The 19,467-nt window shown below is 39.4% G+C and overlaps 1 protein-coding gene across 3 annotated transcripts in view; it reads left to right on the top strand.

Annotated features, from left to right (window-relative positions):
* Positions 1-19,467, top strand: part of kif13ba (kinesin family member 13Ba) — a 68,694-nt gene that overhangs the window by 13,551 nt on the left and 35,676 nt on the right. For all 3 annotated transcript variants that reach the window (XM_087793004.1, XM_087793005.1, XM_087793006.1), the window contains exon 2: positions 9,100-9,193. In XM_087793004.1, the coding sequence (XP_087649130.1) occupies positions 9,100-9,193 (94 nt within the window). The remainder of the gene's footprint in view (positions 1-9,099; positions 9,194-19,467) is intronic.

Below are 19,467 nucleotides of genomic sequence, written 5' to 3' on the forward strand. Positions count from 1 at the left end.
TCGCTGAGGCTTCGATCGACAGCGGATCGAATCTCAGGGAGTTTTTCTTGAGTCCATGTGAGGACTTGTCTGCTCCCTCAGCAGATGTTTGGATCCATGACTCACTCATGCTGAGTCTGGTCATGTGACTTCAGTGTTTGTGCGTCAGATCTTTGTCGTCTCGCCGTCAAACAGTGTTGTTGTTAATGTTTGTTCCTCGTCCTGATGTGTCTTAAATGTAGCCATGAGCACGACCGTGTTTAGTCACAAACTCTTGACGGCGTTACGAGGCGACCCTCGGAGTGATCGAGCGCGAACCCACGTATCCATGACGACGTCGTCTCGAAGTCGTGCGGCGACATTTTAGTTTTCACGACACTTAATCGTTTACGTCGTTATTTAATGGTTTGCATTTAAATAAAGTGTATTTATAATAACATTTGTACCAACAATAGGAAATATTCACGGCGTTTGTTCATGTTGGTGTTTTGCTTTAAAAGCTGCTGGACTCACTGTATCCTCTCATCCTCAGTCATCATTCTTCCTTTATTTGCGGAGGACGTAGCGACTGCTGCCATCTAGAGGTCATCCAGGTTAATTACAACATAAAAATGAACAAACACTGTGAATATTTTCCGGTAAAATTTGAATTAAAAAAAAAATCTACAAATATTCAAACTTAAATGAAATATAAACCATTAAAACACTAAATTATAATTTAATGGCCAGTATATATAATATTCCAAAAAAATATATATATATATATATATATATATATATATATATAATAATTCTAAACTTGATACTAGTGCTGTGGATTATAGAAGAAAAATATAACTTGAGCTAATATAACTTGAGCTAACATAGCATAAGCTAACATAATGTGAGCTAACATAGCATAAGTTAACATAATGTGAGCTAATATAACTTGAGCTAGCATAACTTGAGCTAACATAGCATAAGTTAACATAATGTGAGCTAATATAACTTGAGCTAACATAGCATAAGTTAACATAATGTGAGCTAATATAACTTGAGCTAGCATAACTTGAGCTAACATAGCATAAGTTAACATAATGTGAGCTAATATAACTTGAGCTAGCATAACTTGAGCTAACATAAGCATAAGTTAACATAATGTGAGCTAATATAACTTGAGCTAGCATAACTTGAGCTAACATAAGCATAAGTTAACATAATGTGAGCTAATATAACTTGAGCTAGCATAACTTGAGCTAACATAAGCATAAGCATTTAATGGCTTACATTTAAATAAAGTGTATTTATAATAACATTTGTTTCAACAATTAACAATTGGAAATATTCACGGCGTTTGTTCATGTTTGTGTTTAGACGTTTTGTTTTGCTTTAAAAGCTGCTGGACTCACTGTATCCTCTCGTCCTCAGTCATCATTCTTCCTTTAGCTGTGGAGGACGTAACGACTGCTGCCATCTAGAGGCCGGAAGGTTAATCGCAAACATTGTAATTGATGGGGAAGCCAGTGCTGTTGTATATGGATACAGTACTGTGGGGAAAATACTGCAATATTTACGTGTGTAGAAATGTTCTTTAAGGAAAAACCACTAGTTATGAACTTCAGGGTTTGACGTTATCTGCTTTCTCTGAGATTCACTCTCTTAGTTTGTGTCTCATGAGGATTTAACTCTGTTGGGTCGAGTCTTCTTCAACAATGCTCCTCAAATCTGGACCAGGAGAAGGATTAGGGTTGTGAAGATCTCATCTCTGGACCAGGAGAAGGATTAGGGTTGTGAAGATCTCATCTCTGGACCAAGAGAAGGGTGAGGTTGTGAAGATCTCATCTCTGGACCAAGAGAAGGGTGAGGTTGTGAAGATCTCATCTCTGGACCAGGAGAAGGGTTAGGGTTGTGAAGATCTCATCTCTGGACCAGGAGAAGGGTGAGGGTTCTGAAGATCTCATCTCTGGACCAGGAGAAGGATTAGGGCTGTGAAGATCTCATCTCTGGACCAGGAGAAGGATTAGGGTTGTGAAGATCTCATCTCTGGACCAGGAGAAGGGTGAGGGTTGTGAAGATCTCATCTCTGGACCAGGAGAAGGGTTAGGGTTGTGAAGATCTCATCTCTGGACCAGGAGAAGGGTGAGGGTTGTGAAGATCTCATCTCTGGACCAGGAGAAGGGTTAGGGTTGTGAAGATCTCATCTCTGGACCAGGAGAAGGGTTAGGGTTGTGAAGATCTCATCTCTGGACCAGGAGAAGGGTTAGGGTTGTGAAGATCTCATCTCTGGACCAGGAGAAGGATTAGGGTTGTGAAGATCTCATCTCTGGACCAGGAGAAGGATTAGGGTTGTGAAGATCTCATCTCTGGACCAGGAGAAGGGTGAGGGTTGTGAAGATCTCATCTCTGGACCAGGAGAAGGGTTAGGGTTGTGAAGATCTCATCTCTGGACCAGGAGAAGGGTGAGGGTTGTGAAGATCTCATCTCTGGACCAGGAGAAGGGTTAGGGTTGTGAAGATCTCATCTCTGGACCAGGAGAAGGGTTAGTGTTGTGAAGATCTCATAACTGGACCAGGAGAAGGGTTAGGGTTGTGAAGATCTTGTATCTGGACCAGGAAAAGGGTTAGTGTTGTGAAGATCTCATCTCTGGACCAGGAGAAGGGTTAGGGTTGGACCAGGAGAAGGGTCAGGGTTATGAAGATCTCACATCTGGACCAGGAGAAGGGTGAGGTTGTGAAGATCTCATCTCTGGACCAGGAGAAGGGTTAGGGTTGTGAAGATCTCATCTCTGGACCAGGAGAAGGGTTAGGGTTGGACCAGGAGAAGGGTGAGGTTGTGAAGATCTCATCTCTGGACCAGGAGAAGGGTTAGGGTTGTGAAGATCTCATCTCTGGACCAGGAGAAGGGTTAGGGTTGTGAAGATCTCATCTCTGGACCAAGAGAAGGGTGAGGTTGTGAAGATCTCATCTCTGGACCAGGAGAAGGGTTAGGGTTGGACCAGGAGAAGGGTGAGGTTGTGAAGATCTCATCTCTGGACCAGGAGAAGGGTTAGGGTTGTGAAGATCTCATCTCTGGACCAAGAGAAGGGTGAGGTTGTGAAGATCTCATCTCTGGACCAGGAGAAGGGTTAGGGTTGTGAAGATCTCATCTCTGGACCAAGAGAAGGGTGAGGTTGTGAAGATCTCATCTCTGGACCAGGAGAAGGGTGAGGTTGTGAAGATCTCATCTCTGGACCAGGAGAAGGGTGAGGTTGTGAAGATCTCATCTCTGGACCAGGAGAAGGGTTAGGGTTGTGAAGATCTCATCTCTGGACCAAGAGAAGGGTGAGGTTGTGAAGATCTCATCTCTGGACCAGGAGAAGGGTTAGGGTTGTGAAGATCTCATCTCTGGACCAGGAGAAGGGTTAGGGTTGTGAAGATCTCATCTCTGGACCAGGAGAAGGGTGAGGTTGTGAAGATCTCATCTCTGGACCAGGAGAAGGGTTAGGGTTGTGAAGATCTCATCTCTGGACCAGGAGAAGGGTGAGGTTGTGAAGATCTCATCTCTGGACCAGGAGAAGGGTTAGGGTTGTGAAGATCTCATCTCTGGACCAAGAGAAGGGTGAGGTTGTGAAGATCTCATCTCTGGACCAGGAGAAGGGTTAGGGTTGTGAAGATCTCATCTCTGGACCAGGAGAAGGGTTAGGGTTGTGAAGATCTCATCTCTGGACCAGGAGAAGGGTGAGGTTGTGAAGATCTCATCTCTGGACCAGGAGAAGGGTTAGGGTTGTGAAGATCTCATCTCTGGACCAAGAGAAGGGTGAGGTTGTGAAGATCTCATCTCTGGACCAGGAGAAGGGTTAGGGTTGGACCAGGAGACGTGAAGAGAGCAGAAGGTTCGACACACATTGAAGGAGTGTTGTTATCACTGGAACAGGCTCCTCCTTCAACTGTAGGAATTTATCAGTGACCTTTGATCCCTGATCCTGTCGACAGGATTTCTGACCCAAACCTTCAGAACACGTGGCGGCACGACCTCGGATCATTGATCTGTCAATCATGTCTGTCTTCTGACTCAAGAAAACACTTTTAAATTGAACAAAAACATTCACAGCATCACACAAACAACACTAACATACACAACACGACAAAATGTAAATAAAACTATTGACACTTGTGAAAGACCCTCCAGACCAGTTCAAGAACGACCTCTGGTGACCCCGGTGAACCCCCGTCTGACGTGTTGTTTCATTTGAAATACACTATTTATTTATATTTAACATATTTTACCTCAACATGGAAAATATATCAAACACATTCATTCAAAATTCCATATTTTCGTGTATATCTGTCTGTTACAAAGACACTGTTTCTTTAAGAAACCACCAAACCCTTGGAGGAGCCAGGGTCTCGAGCCGTTTGATCCGATTTTTGGCAATTGGTTAATGGTTAGTTTAAGTTACCGCCCGTGACACGTGAGGAAACCGAGTTCTTCAGCCAGATGGACTCGTGTGGAGGTCGAATATTGACTCGTTTGAAGATTGAGTCACGAGTTACTTTAGACTCGTTTCCTGAACATTTAATGTTCTTCTAAACTTCAGTCATATCATGAGTGTAAAAACAGCGCCACCTCATGGACTGGGACAACTAATAATTATAGAGACTGTAAATAAATACATCAGACAGATCTTGGATACGTGTATATTTATAGATACAGATATATAGTAGTTTTTAAAAGTATTTTGAAAACCTCAACACGAGTCTTCAGGAAGATCTTCTGCTAAATCTCACATCAGAGCAAATACATGTTTGTTTATTTTCATCAACGATGTCGGAGACAAACTCTGGAGATAAAGAACACGGCAGTAAAACGACAAGAACGTCGACGCGCACCAGTGAAGTCACGTGACCTCAACTATAAAGTACAACATAGCCAAATACTTTTTTCCTATTCATTAGTTTTTCAGTGTATCTTGTTTATATTTGATAAGTTGTTGAAGTATATACTTTGGTCAGGTTGGATACAGATCAGGGCTGCAAGCTGCACAGTTCACAGACGGACGGAGACGTAAACAACAACCAGACATAGAAGTACAAACTGACAACTTTACAGAACGTGACACTGATTGGTCGAAGTGTGTATTTAAGAAATGATTGATTTATACAATAAAATGATAAATTATCATGTTTTCGATGCATATCACAGTCATTTGTTGTGTCTTGTTTTGCGAAATGTTTGTTGTGCAAATGTGCATCTAATTATTAAAGTGTGTGTTTGTACAGTATGTAGTTGATATGTCAAATATTTCTTCAATGTACACAAAGTGTTTATACTTTGCAGCATCAACTCCCTCATGTTGAGCCTCAGACGATCTTCTTGTGTTTTCTGTACTCAAACCCCAGATCGCAGTAGTGCTGACTGGTCATAAATACCTGCAGCAACAAATCACCTGCAGAGTTGCTTCACCACATAAACAAGCCTCTGACACGTCGAGGTCGTCTGTGTTTGATCAGTCGCTCGCCGGGTTAAAGGTCAACGTGGTTTAGAACCAGATGCAGTTGGTTAATGTGTAGATCAGTGGCTTTTAAAAGTATTGTGTACTGATACCTGATGTATTGTGTACTGATACCTGATGTATCGTGTACTGATGCCTGATGTATCGTGTACTGATACCTGATGTATTGTGTACTGATGCCTGATGTATCGTGTACTGATGCCTGATGTATCGTGTACTGATGCCTGATGTATCGTGTACTGATGCCTGATGTATCGTGTACTGATGCCTGATGTATCATGTACTGATGCCTGATGTATCGTGTACTGATGCCTGATGTATCGTGTACTGATACCTGATGTATTGTGTACTGATACCTGATGTATCGTGTACTGATGCCTGATGTATCGTGTACTGATACCTGATGTATCGTGTACTGATGTCTGATGTATCGTGTACTGATGTCTGATGTATCGTGTACTGATGCCTGATGTATCGTGTACTGATGCCTGATGTATCGTGTACTGATGCCTGATGTATCGTGTACTGATGCCTGATGTATCATGTACTGATGCCTGATGTATCGTGTACTGATGCCTGATGTATCGTGTACTGATGCCTGATGTATCGTGTACTGATGCCTGATGTATCGTGTACTGATACCTGATGTATCGTGTACTGATGCCTGATGTATCGTGTACTGATGCCAGATGTATCGTGTACTGATACCTGATGTATCGTGTACTGATACCTGATGTATCGTGTACTGATGTATCGTGTACTGATACCTGATGTATTGTGTACTGATGTATCATGTACGAATACCTGATGTATCATGTACTGATGCCTGATGTTTCGTGTACTGATGCCTGATGTATCGTGTACTGATGTATCGTGTACAGATGCCTGATGTATTGTGTACTGATGTATCGTGTACTGATGTATCATGTACGGATACCTGATGTATCGTGTACTGATGTATCATGTACGGATACCTGATGTATCATGTACTGATGCCTGATGTTTCGTGTACTGATACCTGATGTATCGTGTACTGATGTATCATGTACGGATACCTGATGTATCGGGTACTGATGTATCATGTACGGATACCTGATGTATCATGTACTGATGCCTGATGTTTCGTGTACAGATACCTGATGTTTCGTGTACAGATACCTGATGTATCGTGTACTGATACCTTATGTATTGTGTACTGATACCTGATGTATTGTGTACTGATGTATCATGTACGGATACCTGATGTATCATGTACTGATGCCTGATGTTTCGTGTACTGATACCTGATGTATCGTGTACTGATGTATCATGTACGGATACCTGATGTATCGTGTACTGATGTATCATGTACGGATACCTGATGTATAATGTACTGATGCCTGATGTTTCGTGTACAGATACCTGATGTATCGTGTACAGATACCTGATGTATCGTGTACTGATACCTGATGTATTGTGTACTGATACCTGATGTATTGTGTACTGATACCTGATGTATTGTGTACTGATGCCTGATGTTTCGTGTACTGATACCTGATGTATTGTGTACTGATGCCTGATGTTTCGTGTACTGATGCCTGATGTATCGTGTACTGATGTATTGTGTACAGATACCTGATGTATTGTGTACAGATACCTGATGTATTGTGTACTGATACCTGATGTAGTGTGTACTCATACCTGATGTATCGTGTACTGATGTATCGTGTACTGATACCTGATGTATTGTGTACTGATGCCTGATGTATTGTGTACTGATACCTGATCTATTGTGTACTGATGTATCATTACGGATACCTGATGTATCATGTACTGATACCTGATGTTTCGTGTACTGATACCTGATGTATCGTGTACTGATACCTGATGTATCATGTACTGATACCTGATGTTTCGTGTACCGATACCTGATGTATCGTGTACAGATGCCTGATGTATCGTGTGCTGATGTATCGTGTACAGATACCTGATGTATCATGTACTGATACCTGATGTATCGTGTACTGATACCTGATGTATCGTGTACAGATGCCTGATGTATCGTGTGCTGATGTATCGTGTACAGATACCTGATGTATCATGTACTGATACCTGATGTTTCGTGTACAGATGCCTGATGTATCGTGTGCTGATGTATCGTGTACAGATGCCTGATGTATCGTGTACTGATGTATCGTGTACTGAAACCTGATGTTTCGTGTACTGATACCTGATGTATCGTGTACTGATACCTGATGTATCGTGTACAGATGCCTGATGTATCGTGTACTGATGTATCGTGTACTGAAACCTGATGTTTCGTGTACTGATACCTGATGTATCGTGTACTGATACCTGATGTATCGTGTACAGATGCCTGATGTATCGTGTACAGATGCCTGATGTATCGTGTACTGATGTCTGATGTATCGTGTACAGATGCCTGATGTATCGTGTACTGATGTCTGATGTATCGTGTACAGATGTCTGATGTATCGTGTACTGATGTATCGTGTACTGATGTCTGATGTATCGTGTACTGATGCCTGATGTATCGTGTACTGATGTATCGTGTACTGATGTCTGATGTATCGTGTACTGATGCCTGATGTATCGTGTACTGATGTATCGTGTACTGATGTCTGATGTATCGTGTACAGATGCCTGATGTATCGTGTACTGATGTCTGATGTATCGTGTACAGATGCCTGATGTATCGTGTACTGATGTCTGATGTATCGTGTACAGATGTCTGATGTATCGTGTACTGATGCCTGATGTATCGTGTACTGATGTATCATGTATCGTGTACAGATGCCTGATGTATCGTGTACTGATGTCTGATGTATCGTGTACAGATGTCTGATGTATCGTGTACTGATGTATCGTGTACTGATGTCTGATGTATCGTGTACTGATGCCTGATGTATCGTGTACTGATGTATGGTGTACTGATACCTGATGTATTGTGTACTGATGTATCTCATACTATACTGATACTGATACTTGATACTTGATAGCATCAACGACAGTAACTCGAACCAGAGATGCTTTGTTTCTCCTGAGAATCTTCATCTAAAATTAGACCCCGTGTTTAAAAATAGTCTCGTCAGATTGAAGTGATTCTCGGCTTCTACTGTAAAACAAATACTTTTCTCTCGCTGAAGAAAGTTTGTCTTGAAGCACATTTTAGTTAAAATTAACTAGTTTAACTTTAAAAACCCAAAGACATTGATAATAAAAGGTAGATTTTAGAAGGAAGGAGAAGTGCAGCTACACTGATGAGTGTCGTACGATCACCTCATTTAAACCGAGTGTGTTGTTGACCTCCTTCGTTCACTAACACAACAACTTTGTTCCTGCTCTTGTTTCTATGACGACGGAGAGAAAACAAAAATCACTTTTCAATGTTTCTGTGACTTCGTCAGTTTTTGGTGAATATTTAAAAAACTGACTCATGAATAAAACGTGAGAAACGAGTCGATGGTAAAAACTGGTAAAGACTGGTTATAAATGAAAGAAAACCATGGAAATGAAAGAAAACAATTTCATTAGTTTATCAACAGAATTGAATGGATGTCATCAGGTCGAAGGTCATGGACGAGATGTTCGACCATAAATCTATGATGACCTCACCAGGACTCAAACATGTGACCTCCTGTGACCCACAGAGAAGGAGCTGAACACCAAGTGTGTGGTGGAGATGCTGAAGAACCAGACCATCCTGCATCCTTCAGGGGCCAACCTGGGCAAGGCCGACTCCAGGTGAGTCCGTCCTGGTCCTCCTAGAACCCTCCAGGAAGTCATGTCTTCTCTGGACGTCCCTGAGGACGTGTGTGTGGAATGTTTCTTTGTGTCCGCGATGTTGGCAGGAAACTGATCAACCAGCTGCTGAGAAGAAAACACACACACACACACACACACACACACACACACACACACACACACACACACACACACACACACACACACACACACACACACACACACACACACACACACACACCCTGCTGAAGCAGCTGTAGTGTGTGTGTGTGTGTGTGTGTGTGATGTAAGAGCTTGAGAAGATTCTCTGGTGTTGAAATGGTTTCAAATGAGGGGGTCAGAGGTCAAACCCCACATTTGTAGAGAAGAAACATCTGAGCTGTGTCTCACACACTTCTCTGAGTGCACTGGTTAGTATCATCAGGATAGTGTACGTACTAACTAGTAACTAATCCTCCACAGATAGTATGTCTCAAATCAAACTCTGCTGCTACACACTAACAGGAAATGATGCGACAGCTTCTTCTTCTACTATTATTTAAGGATGAATTCAAGCAGCTGTAGGAACACTAGCGCCACCTGCTGGCAGCATGTTTGGTTTCAAGAAATATGAGAAATTTTGAAGAGATATTTACGCCGGTATCAGCAGCGAAGACGTGTCGTCCTCGTACTGCTGCTGAAAATACACCTGGTAGAAAATATATATATATATATATATATATATATGAAGTTACTTCCGTTTGCAACGTCACTAAGATGGAGTCGTTTAGTGTAGAAAGTGTCCATCGATCCATACTCAGTTTTATGTGTGTTTTAGTGTCAATCTAGTGTGTATGGAGCACTACACTTGCATACTAAGAATTGAGACGCACTTACGCACTAACAATACTAACTTTGAGTACACAAGTGTGCGATTGGAGACACCGCTCTGGCGTGTTCTTCCAGCTGGTTCAGGCGTGAGCGCCCTCGTGTGGTCGGAGGTCTGGACGATCTAGTGGGTAATGAATCACGTGAGGCAGAACTTGACCTTGACAAAGGGCAAGAAAAGTGATGGAATCGTCTGGAGAAAGAAAAACATCTGAAGCAACATCTTGTTGTTTGTTGCGTCACAAAAAGACGTAAAAGATCATGTGAGGATTTATTTTAAATGTTAGAAATTTAAATATTATTGTTTGATTTGAAGACGAAATTTACCAGATATTTATTTCTTTCATCTTGGTGTTAATATTACAATATTGTATTTATTTTCATAATCCTCAGTATTTTTGTATTTAAATATGTTCATATTCACTTTGTCAGACTTGAAACTTGGTGTTGATGAAATGAATGGAGATATTTAAATAAAGGTGAAGAATGTTATGAATATTTCACTTCATTTGTCTTGTTGACTTGAAGCAGGAGTCGCAGGAGTTTCTAATGATGATGATGATGATGATGATGAAGATCTTCAGACACTTGAGCTTCTTGAATCTTTGAATGAAGCTGATGTTGGATGATGTTTGAACTGTAGCCATTAGACCAGAAGTCGAGGGTCGGCGGCACTTCTACGTCCGTCTGGACGAGACAAAAGTCCATGAAAAGATGGACTCGCCGCTCTTCCTTTTAACCTCCGCCGCCTCACGCTCTTCTTTTTGCCTGTGGTTTCCATGGCAACTGTGGGGAGGTTAAGTCTGGGTCGCCGTCTGACGCCTCCTGGAGTAAAGAAAGCATTAGCGACTCCAGCATCTGTCGCCATAAACCTCCAACTTGACTTTTATGGAGCAGCAACAAGAGAGATGGTGAGAAGACAAAAGAAGAGAAGAAGTGAGAACGACTGACGAGTCGAGGTGGACGAACCAGGAAGTTGTTGATTTGAATGATGGTTTGTTTTTGCATATTTAGTCACGACTGAGATGAACAGAAGCTGCTGCTGTATCGACTATTAACTAAACCAACTATATCAACTATTAACTATATCAACTATTAACTAAACCAACTATATCAACTATTAACTATATCAACTATTAACTAAACCAACTATATCAACTATTCACTATATCAACTATTAACTAAACCAACTATGTCAACTATTCACTATATCAACTATTAACTAAACCAACTATGTCAACTATTCACTATATCAACTATTAACTAAACCAACTATATCAACTATTAACTAAACAAACTATATCAACTATTAACTATATCAATTATTAACTAAACAAACTGTATCAACTATTAACTAAATCAGCTATGTCAACTATTAACTAAACCAACTATGTCAACTATTCACTATATCAACTATTAACTAAACCAACTATGTCAACTATTCACTATATCAACTATTAACTAAACCAACTATATCAACTATTAACTAAACAAACTATATCAACTATTAACTATATCAATTATTAACTAAACAAACTATATCAACTATTAACTAAATCAGCTATATCAACTATTAACTAAACCAACTATGTCAACTATTCACTATATCAACTATTAACTAAACCAACTATATCAACTATTAACTAAACAAACTATATCAACTATATCAATTATTAACTAAACAAACTATATCAACTATTAACTAAACCAGCTATATCAACTATTCACTAAACCAACTATATCAACTATTAAATAAACTAACTATATCAACTATTCACTATATCAACTATTAACTAAACCAACTATATCAACTATTAACTAAACAAACTATATCAACTATATCAATTATTAACTAAACAAACTATATCAACTATTAACTAAACCAGCTATATCAACTATTCACTAAACCAACTATATCAACTATTAAATAAACTAACTATATCAACTATTCACTATATCAACTATTAACTAAACCAACTATATCAACTATTAACTAAACCAACTATATCAACTATTAACTAAACCAGCTATATCAACTATTCACTAAACCAACTATATCAACTATTAACTAAACTAACTATCAACTATCAACTATATCAACTATTAACTAAACTAACTATATAAACTGTACCAACTATTTCAACTATTAACTAAACCAACTATATCAACTATTAACTAAACCAACTATATAGAATAGAATAGAAAAGCTTTATTCATCCCCAGAGGGGAAACACACTTTCACAACAGCGCAGTTGAAAAAAATATATATATATATCAACTATTAACTAAACCAGCTATATCAACTATTCACTAAACCAGCTATATCAACTATTCACTATATCAACTATTAACTAAACCAACTATATCAACTATTTACTAAACAAACTATATCAACTATTCACTATATCAACTATTAACTAAACCAACTATATCAACTATTAACTAAACCAACTATATCAACTATTAACTAAACCAGCTATATCAACTATTCACTAAACCAACTATATCAACTATTAATTAAACTAACTACTGTATATCAACTATTCACTATATCAACTATTAACTAAACTAACTACTGTATATCAACTATTCACTATATCAACTATTAACTATATCAACTATTAACTAAACCAACTATATCAACTATTAACTAAACCAGCTATATCAACTATTAACTAAACCAACTATATCAAATATTAACTAAACCAACTATATCAACTATTAACTAAACCAACTATATAAACTGTAACAACTATATCAACTATTAACTAAACTTACTATATAAACTGTACCAACTATATCAACCTTTAACTAAACTAACTATATCAACTATTAACTAAACTAACTATATCAACTGTATGAACTTTTAACTAAACCAACTATATCAACTATTAACTAAACTAACTATATCAACTGTACCAACTATATCAACTATTAACTAAACCAACTATATCAACTATTAACTAAACTAACTATATAAACTGTACCAACTATATCAACTATTAACTAAACCAACCATATCAACTATTAACTAAACTAACTATATAAACTGTAACAACTATATCAACTATTAACTAAACCAACTATATCAACTATTAACTAAACCAACTATATCAACTATTAACTAAACCAACTATATAGAATAGAATAGAAAAGCTTTATTCATCCCCAGAGGGGAAACACACTTTCACAACAGCGCAGTTGAAAAAAATATATATATATATCAACTATTAACTAAACCAGCTATATCAACTATTCACTAAACCAGCTATATCAACTATTCACTATATCAACTATTAACTAAACCAACTATATCAACTATTTACTAAACAAACTATATCAACTATTCACTATATCAACTATTAACTAAACCAACTATATCAACTATTAACTAAACCAACTATATCAACTATTAACTAAACCAACTATATCAACTATTAACTAAACCAGCTATATCAACTATTCACTAAACCAACTATATCAACTATTAATTAAACTAACTACTGTATATCAACTATTCACTATATCAACTATTAACTAAACTAACTACTGTATATCAACTATTCACTATATCAACTATTAACTATATCAACTATTAACTAAACCAACTATATCAACTATTAACTAAACCAGCTATATCAACTATTAACTAAACCAACTATATCAAATATTAACTAAACCAACTATATCAACTATTAACTAAACCAACTATATAAACTGTAACAACTATATCAACTATTAACTAAACTTACTATATAAACTGTACCAACTATATCAACTATTAACTAAACCAACTATATCAACTATTAACTAAACTAACTATATCAACTGTATGAACTTTTAACTAAACCAACTATATCAACTATTAACTAAACTAACTATATCAACTGTACCAACTATATCAACTATTAACTAAACCAACTATATCAACTATTAACTAAACTAACTATATAAACTGTACCAACTATATCAACTATTAACTAAACCAACCATATCAACTATTAACTAAACTAACTATATAAACTGTAACAACTATATCAACTATTAACTAAACCAACTATATCAACTATTAACTAAACCAACTATATCAACTATTAACTAAACCAACTATATAGAATAGAATAGAAAAGCTTTATTCATCCCCAGAGGGGAAACACACTTTCACAACAGTGCAGTTGAAAAAAATATATATATATATCAACTATTAACTAAACCAGCTATATCAACTATTCACTAAACCAGCTATATCAACTATTCACTATATCAACTATTAACTAAACCAACTATATCAACTATTAACTAAACAAACTATATCAACTATTCACTATATCAACTATTAACTAAACCAACTATATCAACTATTAACTAAACAAACTATATCAACTATTCACTATATCAACTATTAACTAAACCAACTATATCAACTATTAACTAAACCAGCTATATCAACTATTCACTAAACCAACTATATCAACTATTAACTAAACTAACTACTGTATATCAACTATTCACTATATCAACTATTAACTAAACTAACTACTGTATATCAACTATTCACTATATCAACTATTAACTATATCAACTATTAACTAAACCAACTATATAAAATGTAACAACTATATCAACTATTAACTAAACCAACTATATCAACTATTAACTAAACCAAATATATAAACTGTAACAACTATATCAACCATTAACTAAACCAACTATATCAACTAGTAACTAAACCAACTATATAAACTGTACCAACTATATCAACTATTAACTAAACCAACTATATCAACCATTAACTAAACCAACTATATCAACTAGTAACTAAACCAACTATATAAACTGTAACAACTATATCAACTATAAATTAAACTAACTATATAAACTGTACCAACTATATCAACTATTAACTAAACTAACTATATAAACTGTACCAACTATATCAACTATTAACTAAACCAACTATATCAGCTATTAACTAAACCAACTATATCAACCATTAACTAAACCAACTATATCAACTAGTAACTAAACCAACTATATAAACTGTAACAACTATATCAACTATTAATTAAACTAACTATATAAACTGTACCAACTATATCAACTATTAACTAAACTAACTATATCAACTGTATCAACTATATCAACTATTAACTAAACTAACTATATCAACTGTACCAACTATATCAACTATTAACTAAACTAACTATATCAACTGTATCAACTATATCAACTATCAACTAAACCAAGAGTAGGCTGTAATCGGGGTCTTGCTCAGGAACCTACAACCTCTCAGACCACTATATACCATCTGAGCTATGACGCCCCATACCCCAACTAAACCAACTAAACCAACTAAACCAACTATGTCAACTATGCCAACAATGACAACAATGACAAACATAATGTCAATCATCCATAAACATGTAGAATCGTGTTGTGATGATGTCATTACATGTAATACACATGATGAAAGTAAAGAAGACGCTGAACAGATACAAACTGAAGTTCCAGCCTCGATGTTACACACACGAATACACTTGATACTGTGTGTGTGTGTGTGTGTGTGTGTGTGTGTGTGTGTGTGTGTGTGTGTGTGTGTGTGTGTGTGTGTGTGTGTGTGTGTGTGTGTGTGTGTGTGTGTGTGTGTGTGTGATTCAGTGTTTCCAGCCTGGTGCCGCACTGACTCACTGCAGGGAAACATTTACAAACATCTGCTCGTCTCCAGGTCACATGAACTTGTGTTGTTCCTGAGATGTTGGTCACTCAGTGTAACCAACTCTTCTCTGTCCACACTGTTATCTTGATGAAGAGCATATTGACATGTGTTTTTAGTTAAACTAAACTTCTGATCCATGACTTGGATAAAAATCAAAGGAGGCTGAAGGTTGAACTTCAATGCATCATGACGTAGGATCCACTTGACGTTCGTGGTCTTGATGGTCGTTCTCTTGACAGTCGTGGTCTTGACTTTCACGGTCTTGACGGTCATTGTCTTGACGGTCGTGGTCTTGATGGTTGTTCTCTTGACAGTCGTGGTCTTGACGGTCATTGTCTTGACGGTCGTGGTCTTGATGGTTGTTCTCTTGACAGTCGTGGTCTTGACTTTCACGGTCTTGACGGTCATTGTCTTGACGGTCGTGGTCTTGATGGTTGTTCTCTTGACAGTCGTGGTCTTGACTTTCACGGTCTTGACGGTCATTGTCTTGACGGTCGTGGTCTTGATGGTCGTTCTCTTGACAGTCGTGGTCTTGACGGTCATTGTCTTGACGGTCGTGGTCTTGATGGTTGTTCTCTTGACAGTCGTGGTCTTGACTTTCACGGTCTTGACGGTCATTGTCTTGACAGTCGTGGTCTTGATGGTCGTTCTCTTGACTTTCATGGTCTTGACGGTCATTGTCTTGACGGTCGTGGTCTTGATGGTCGTTCTCTTGACAGTCGTGGTCTTGATGTTTGTGGTCTTGATGGTTGTTCTCTTGACAGTCGTGGTCTTGACTTTCACGGTCTTGACGGTCATTGTCTTGACGGTCGTGGTCTTGATGGTTGTTCTCTTGACAGTCGTGGTCTTGACGGTCATTGTCTTGACGGTCGTGGTCTTGATGGTTGTTCTCTTGACAGTCGTGGTCTTGACTTTCACGGTCTTGACGGTCATTGTCTTGACGGTCGTGGTCTTGATGGTTGTTCTCTTGACAGTCGTGGTCTTGACTTTCACGGTCTTGACGGTCATTGTCTTGACGGTCGTGGTCTTGATGGTTGTTCTCTTGACAGTCGTGGTCTTGACTTTCACGGTCTTGACGGTCATTGTCTTGACGGTCGTGGTCTTGATGGTCGTTCTCTTGACAGTCGTGGTCTTGACGGTCATTGTCTTGACGGTCGTGGTCTTGATGGTTGTTCTCTTGACAGTCGTGGTCTTGACTTTCACGGTCTTGACGGTCATTGTCTTGACAGTCGTGGTCTTGATGGTCGTTCTCTTGACTTTCATGGTCTTGACGGTCATTGTCTTGACGGTCGTGGTCTTGATGGTCGTTCTCTTGACAGTCGTGGTCTTGACGTTTGTGGTCTTGATGGTTGTTCTCTTGACAGTCGTGGTCTTGACTTTCACGGTCTTGACGGTCATTGTCTTGACGGTCGTGGTCTTGATGGTTGTTCTCTTGACAGTCGTGGTCTTGACTTTCACGGTCTTGACGGTCATTGTCTTGACGGTCGTGGTCTTGATGGTCGTTCTCTTGACTTTCATGGTCTTGACGGTCATTGTCTTGACGGTCGTGGTCTTGATGGTCGTTCTCTTGACAGTCGTGGTCTTGACTTTCACGGTCTTGACGGTCATTGTCTTGACGGTCGTGGTCTTGATGGTTGTTCTCTTGACAGTCGTGGTCTTGACATTCACGGTCTTGACGGTCATTTTCTTGACGGTCGTGGTCTTGATGGTCGTTCTCTTGACAGTCGTGGTCTTGACTTTCACGGTCTTGACGGTCATTGTCTTGACGGTCGTGGTCTTAATGGTCGTTCTCTTGACAGTCGTGGTCTTGATGGTTGTTCTCTTGACAGTCGTGGTCTTGACTTTCACGGTCTTGACGGTCATTGTCTTGACGGTCGTGGTCTTGATGGTTGTTCTCTTGACAGTCGTGGTCTTGACTTTCACGGTCTTGACGGTCATTGTCTTGACGGTCGTGGTCTTAATGGTCGTTCTCTTGACAGTCGTGGTCTTGATGGTTGTTCTCTTGACAGTCGTGGTCTTGACTTTCATGGTCTTGACGGTCATTGTCTTGACGGTCGTGGTCTTGATGGTTGTTCAATTGACGTTAGTGGTGTTGACGGTTTTGGTCTTGAAGCTTGTGGTCTTGACGTCTGTTGTCTTGACGTTTGTGGTCTTGACGTTCGTTCTCTTGACGTTCGTGGTCTTGAAGTTCGTGGTCTTGACATTCGTTCTCTTGACGGTCGTTGACGTTCGTTCTCTTGACGTTAGTGGTCTTGACGATTTTGGTCTTGACGTTTGTAGTCTTGACGTTCGTGGTCTTGACGGTCGTTCTCTTGACGTTCTTGGTCTTGACGTTCGTGGTCTTGACGGTTGTTCTCTTGACGGTCGTTCTCTTGACGTTCTTAGTCTTGACGTTCGTGGTTTTGACGTTTGTGGTCTTGACCTCCGTGGTGTTGACGTTCATGGTCTTGACGTTCATTCTCTTGATGGTCGTGGTCTTGACGGTCATTCTCTTGACGTTCGTGGTCTTGACAGTCCTTCTCTTGACGGTCGTTCTCTTGACGGTTTTGGTCTTGACGTTCGTGGTCTTGACGTTCGTGGTCTTGACGTTCGTGGTCTTGACGTTCGTGGTCTTGACGTTCGTGGTCTTGACGTTTGTGGTCTTGACGTCCGTGGTGTTGACGTTCATGGTCTTGAAGTTCGTGGTCTTGACGTTCGTTCTCTTGACATTCGTTCTCTTGACATTCGTTCTCTTGACATTCATTCTCTTGACATTCGTCAACATCCTTCTGAGTTACAACAACACAACTTGTACACAATCGTGTCCACGTTGGTTTGTCACTTCTTGTCGTTAAATAAGTCACATGATCGTTTTCTGTCAAAGACTTCAAGAGTTGTGCGAGTGTTTCATCAACTAGTGACGCACACTTGTTGTGTGTAACTGTCAGGCTGGTCTTCTTCAGTCACGTGTCCTCCTAACATCTCCAGAGTCAGTGGATCATGTTGTCAATGATTCATGCTGGACATGTGTTCAGTCGCACAATCTGCTGTGTGTCGCTCGTGTTACACATTCTTCTTCAGCTCAACATTCCTGTTAGCGTCCTGTTAGCGTCCTGTTAGCGTCCTGTTAGCGTCCTGTCGCTCACATTCCTGCCTCAGAGGCTCCAGCCCAACAAAGCAAGACAGTAGCGAGACGGGGGGGTACGAGGGTACGAGGGTACGGGGGTACGGGGGGCAGCCATGCATCAAGTTATTGTGTAAACGACGTGATCACGGCGGGGTCACGGGGTCGCGGCTCTCATGTGAGCGTTAATGAACGAGTGAGACGTCCTGTCTGTCGTCACTGCGCATGTGTTGTGAGTCTGTGTGCGTGTGCTACACTCCTGACCACTTCACAACATCCTTCTGAGTTACAACAACACAACTTGTCCACAATCGTGTCCACGTTGGTTTGTCACTTCTTGTCATTAAATAAGTCACATGATCGTTTTCTGTCAAAGACTTCAAGAGTTGTGCGAGTGTTTCATCAACTAGTGACGCACACTTGTGTCGACCTGTGTGTATAACACACGAGATGAAGCCGCCACTTTGACTCTCCACTGACATTAGACCCCCTTAGATGGAGCTGCTCCGTTAGATGAACTTAGTGACGACAAATAGAGCAACAACACTTGAGTTCCATGATCAGAACTCAGGCTTTCATTCAGTAACT

The sequence above is a fragment of the Callionymus lyra genome, chromosome 6, assembly GCF_982586985.1.
Source record: "Callionymus lyra chromosome 6, fCalLyr1.hap1.1, whole genome shotgun sequence".
Classification (NCBI taxonomy): Eukaryota; Metazoa; Chordata; class Actinopteri; order Syngnathiformes; family Callionymidae; genus Callionymus; species Callionymus lyra.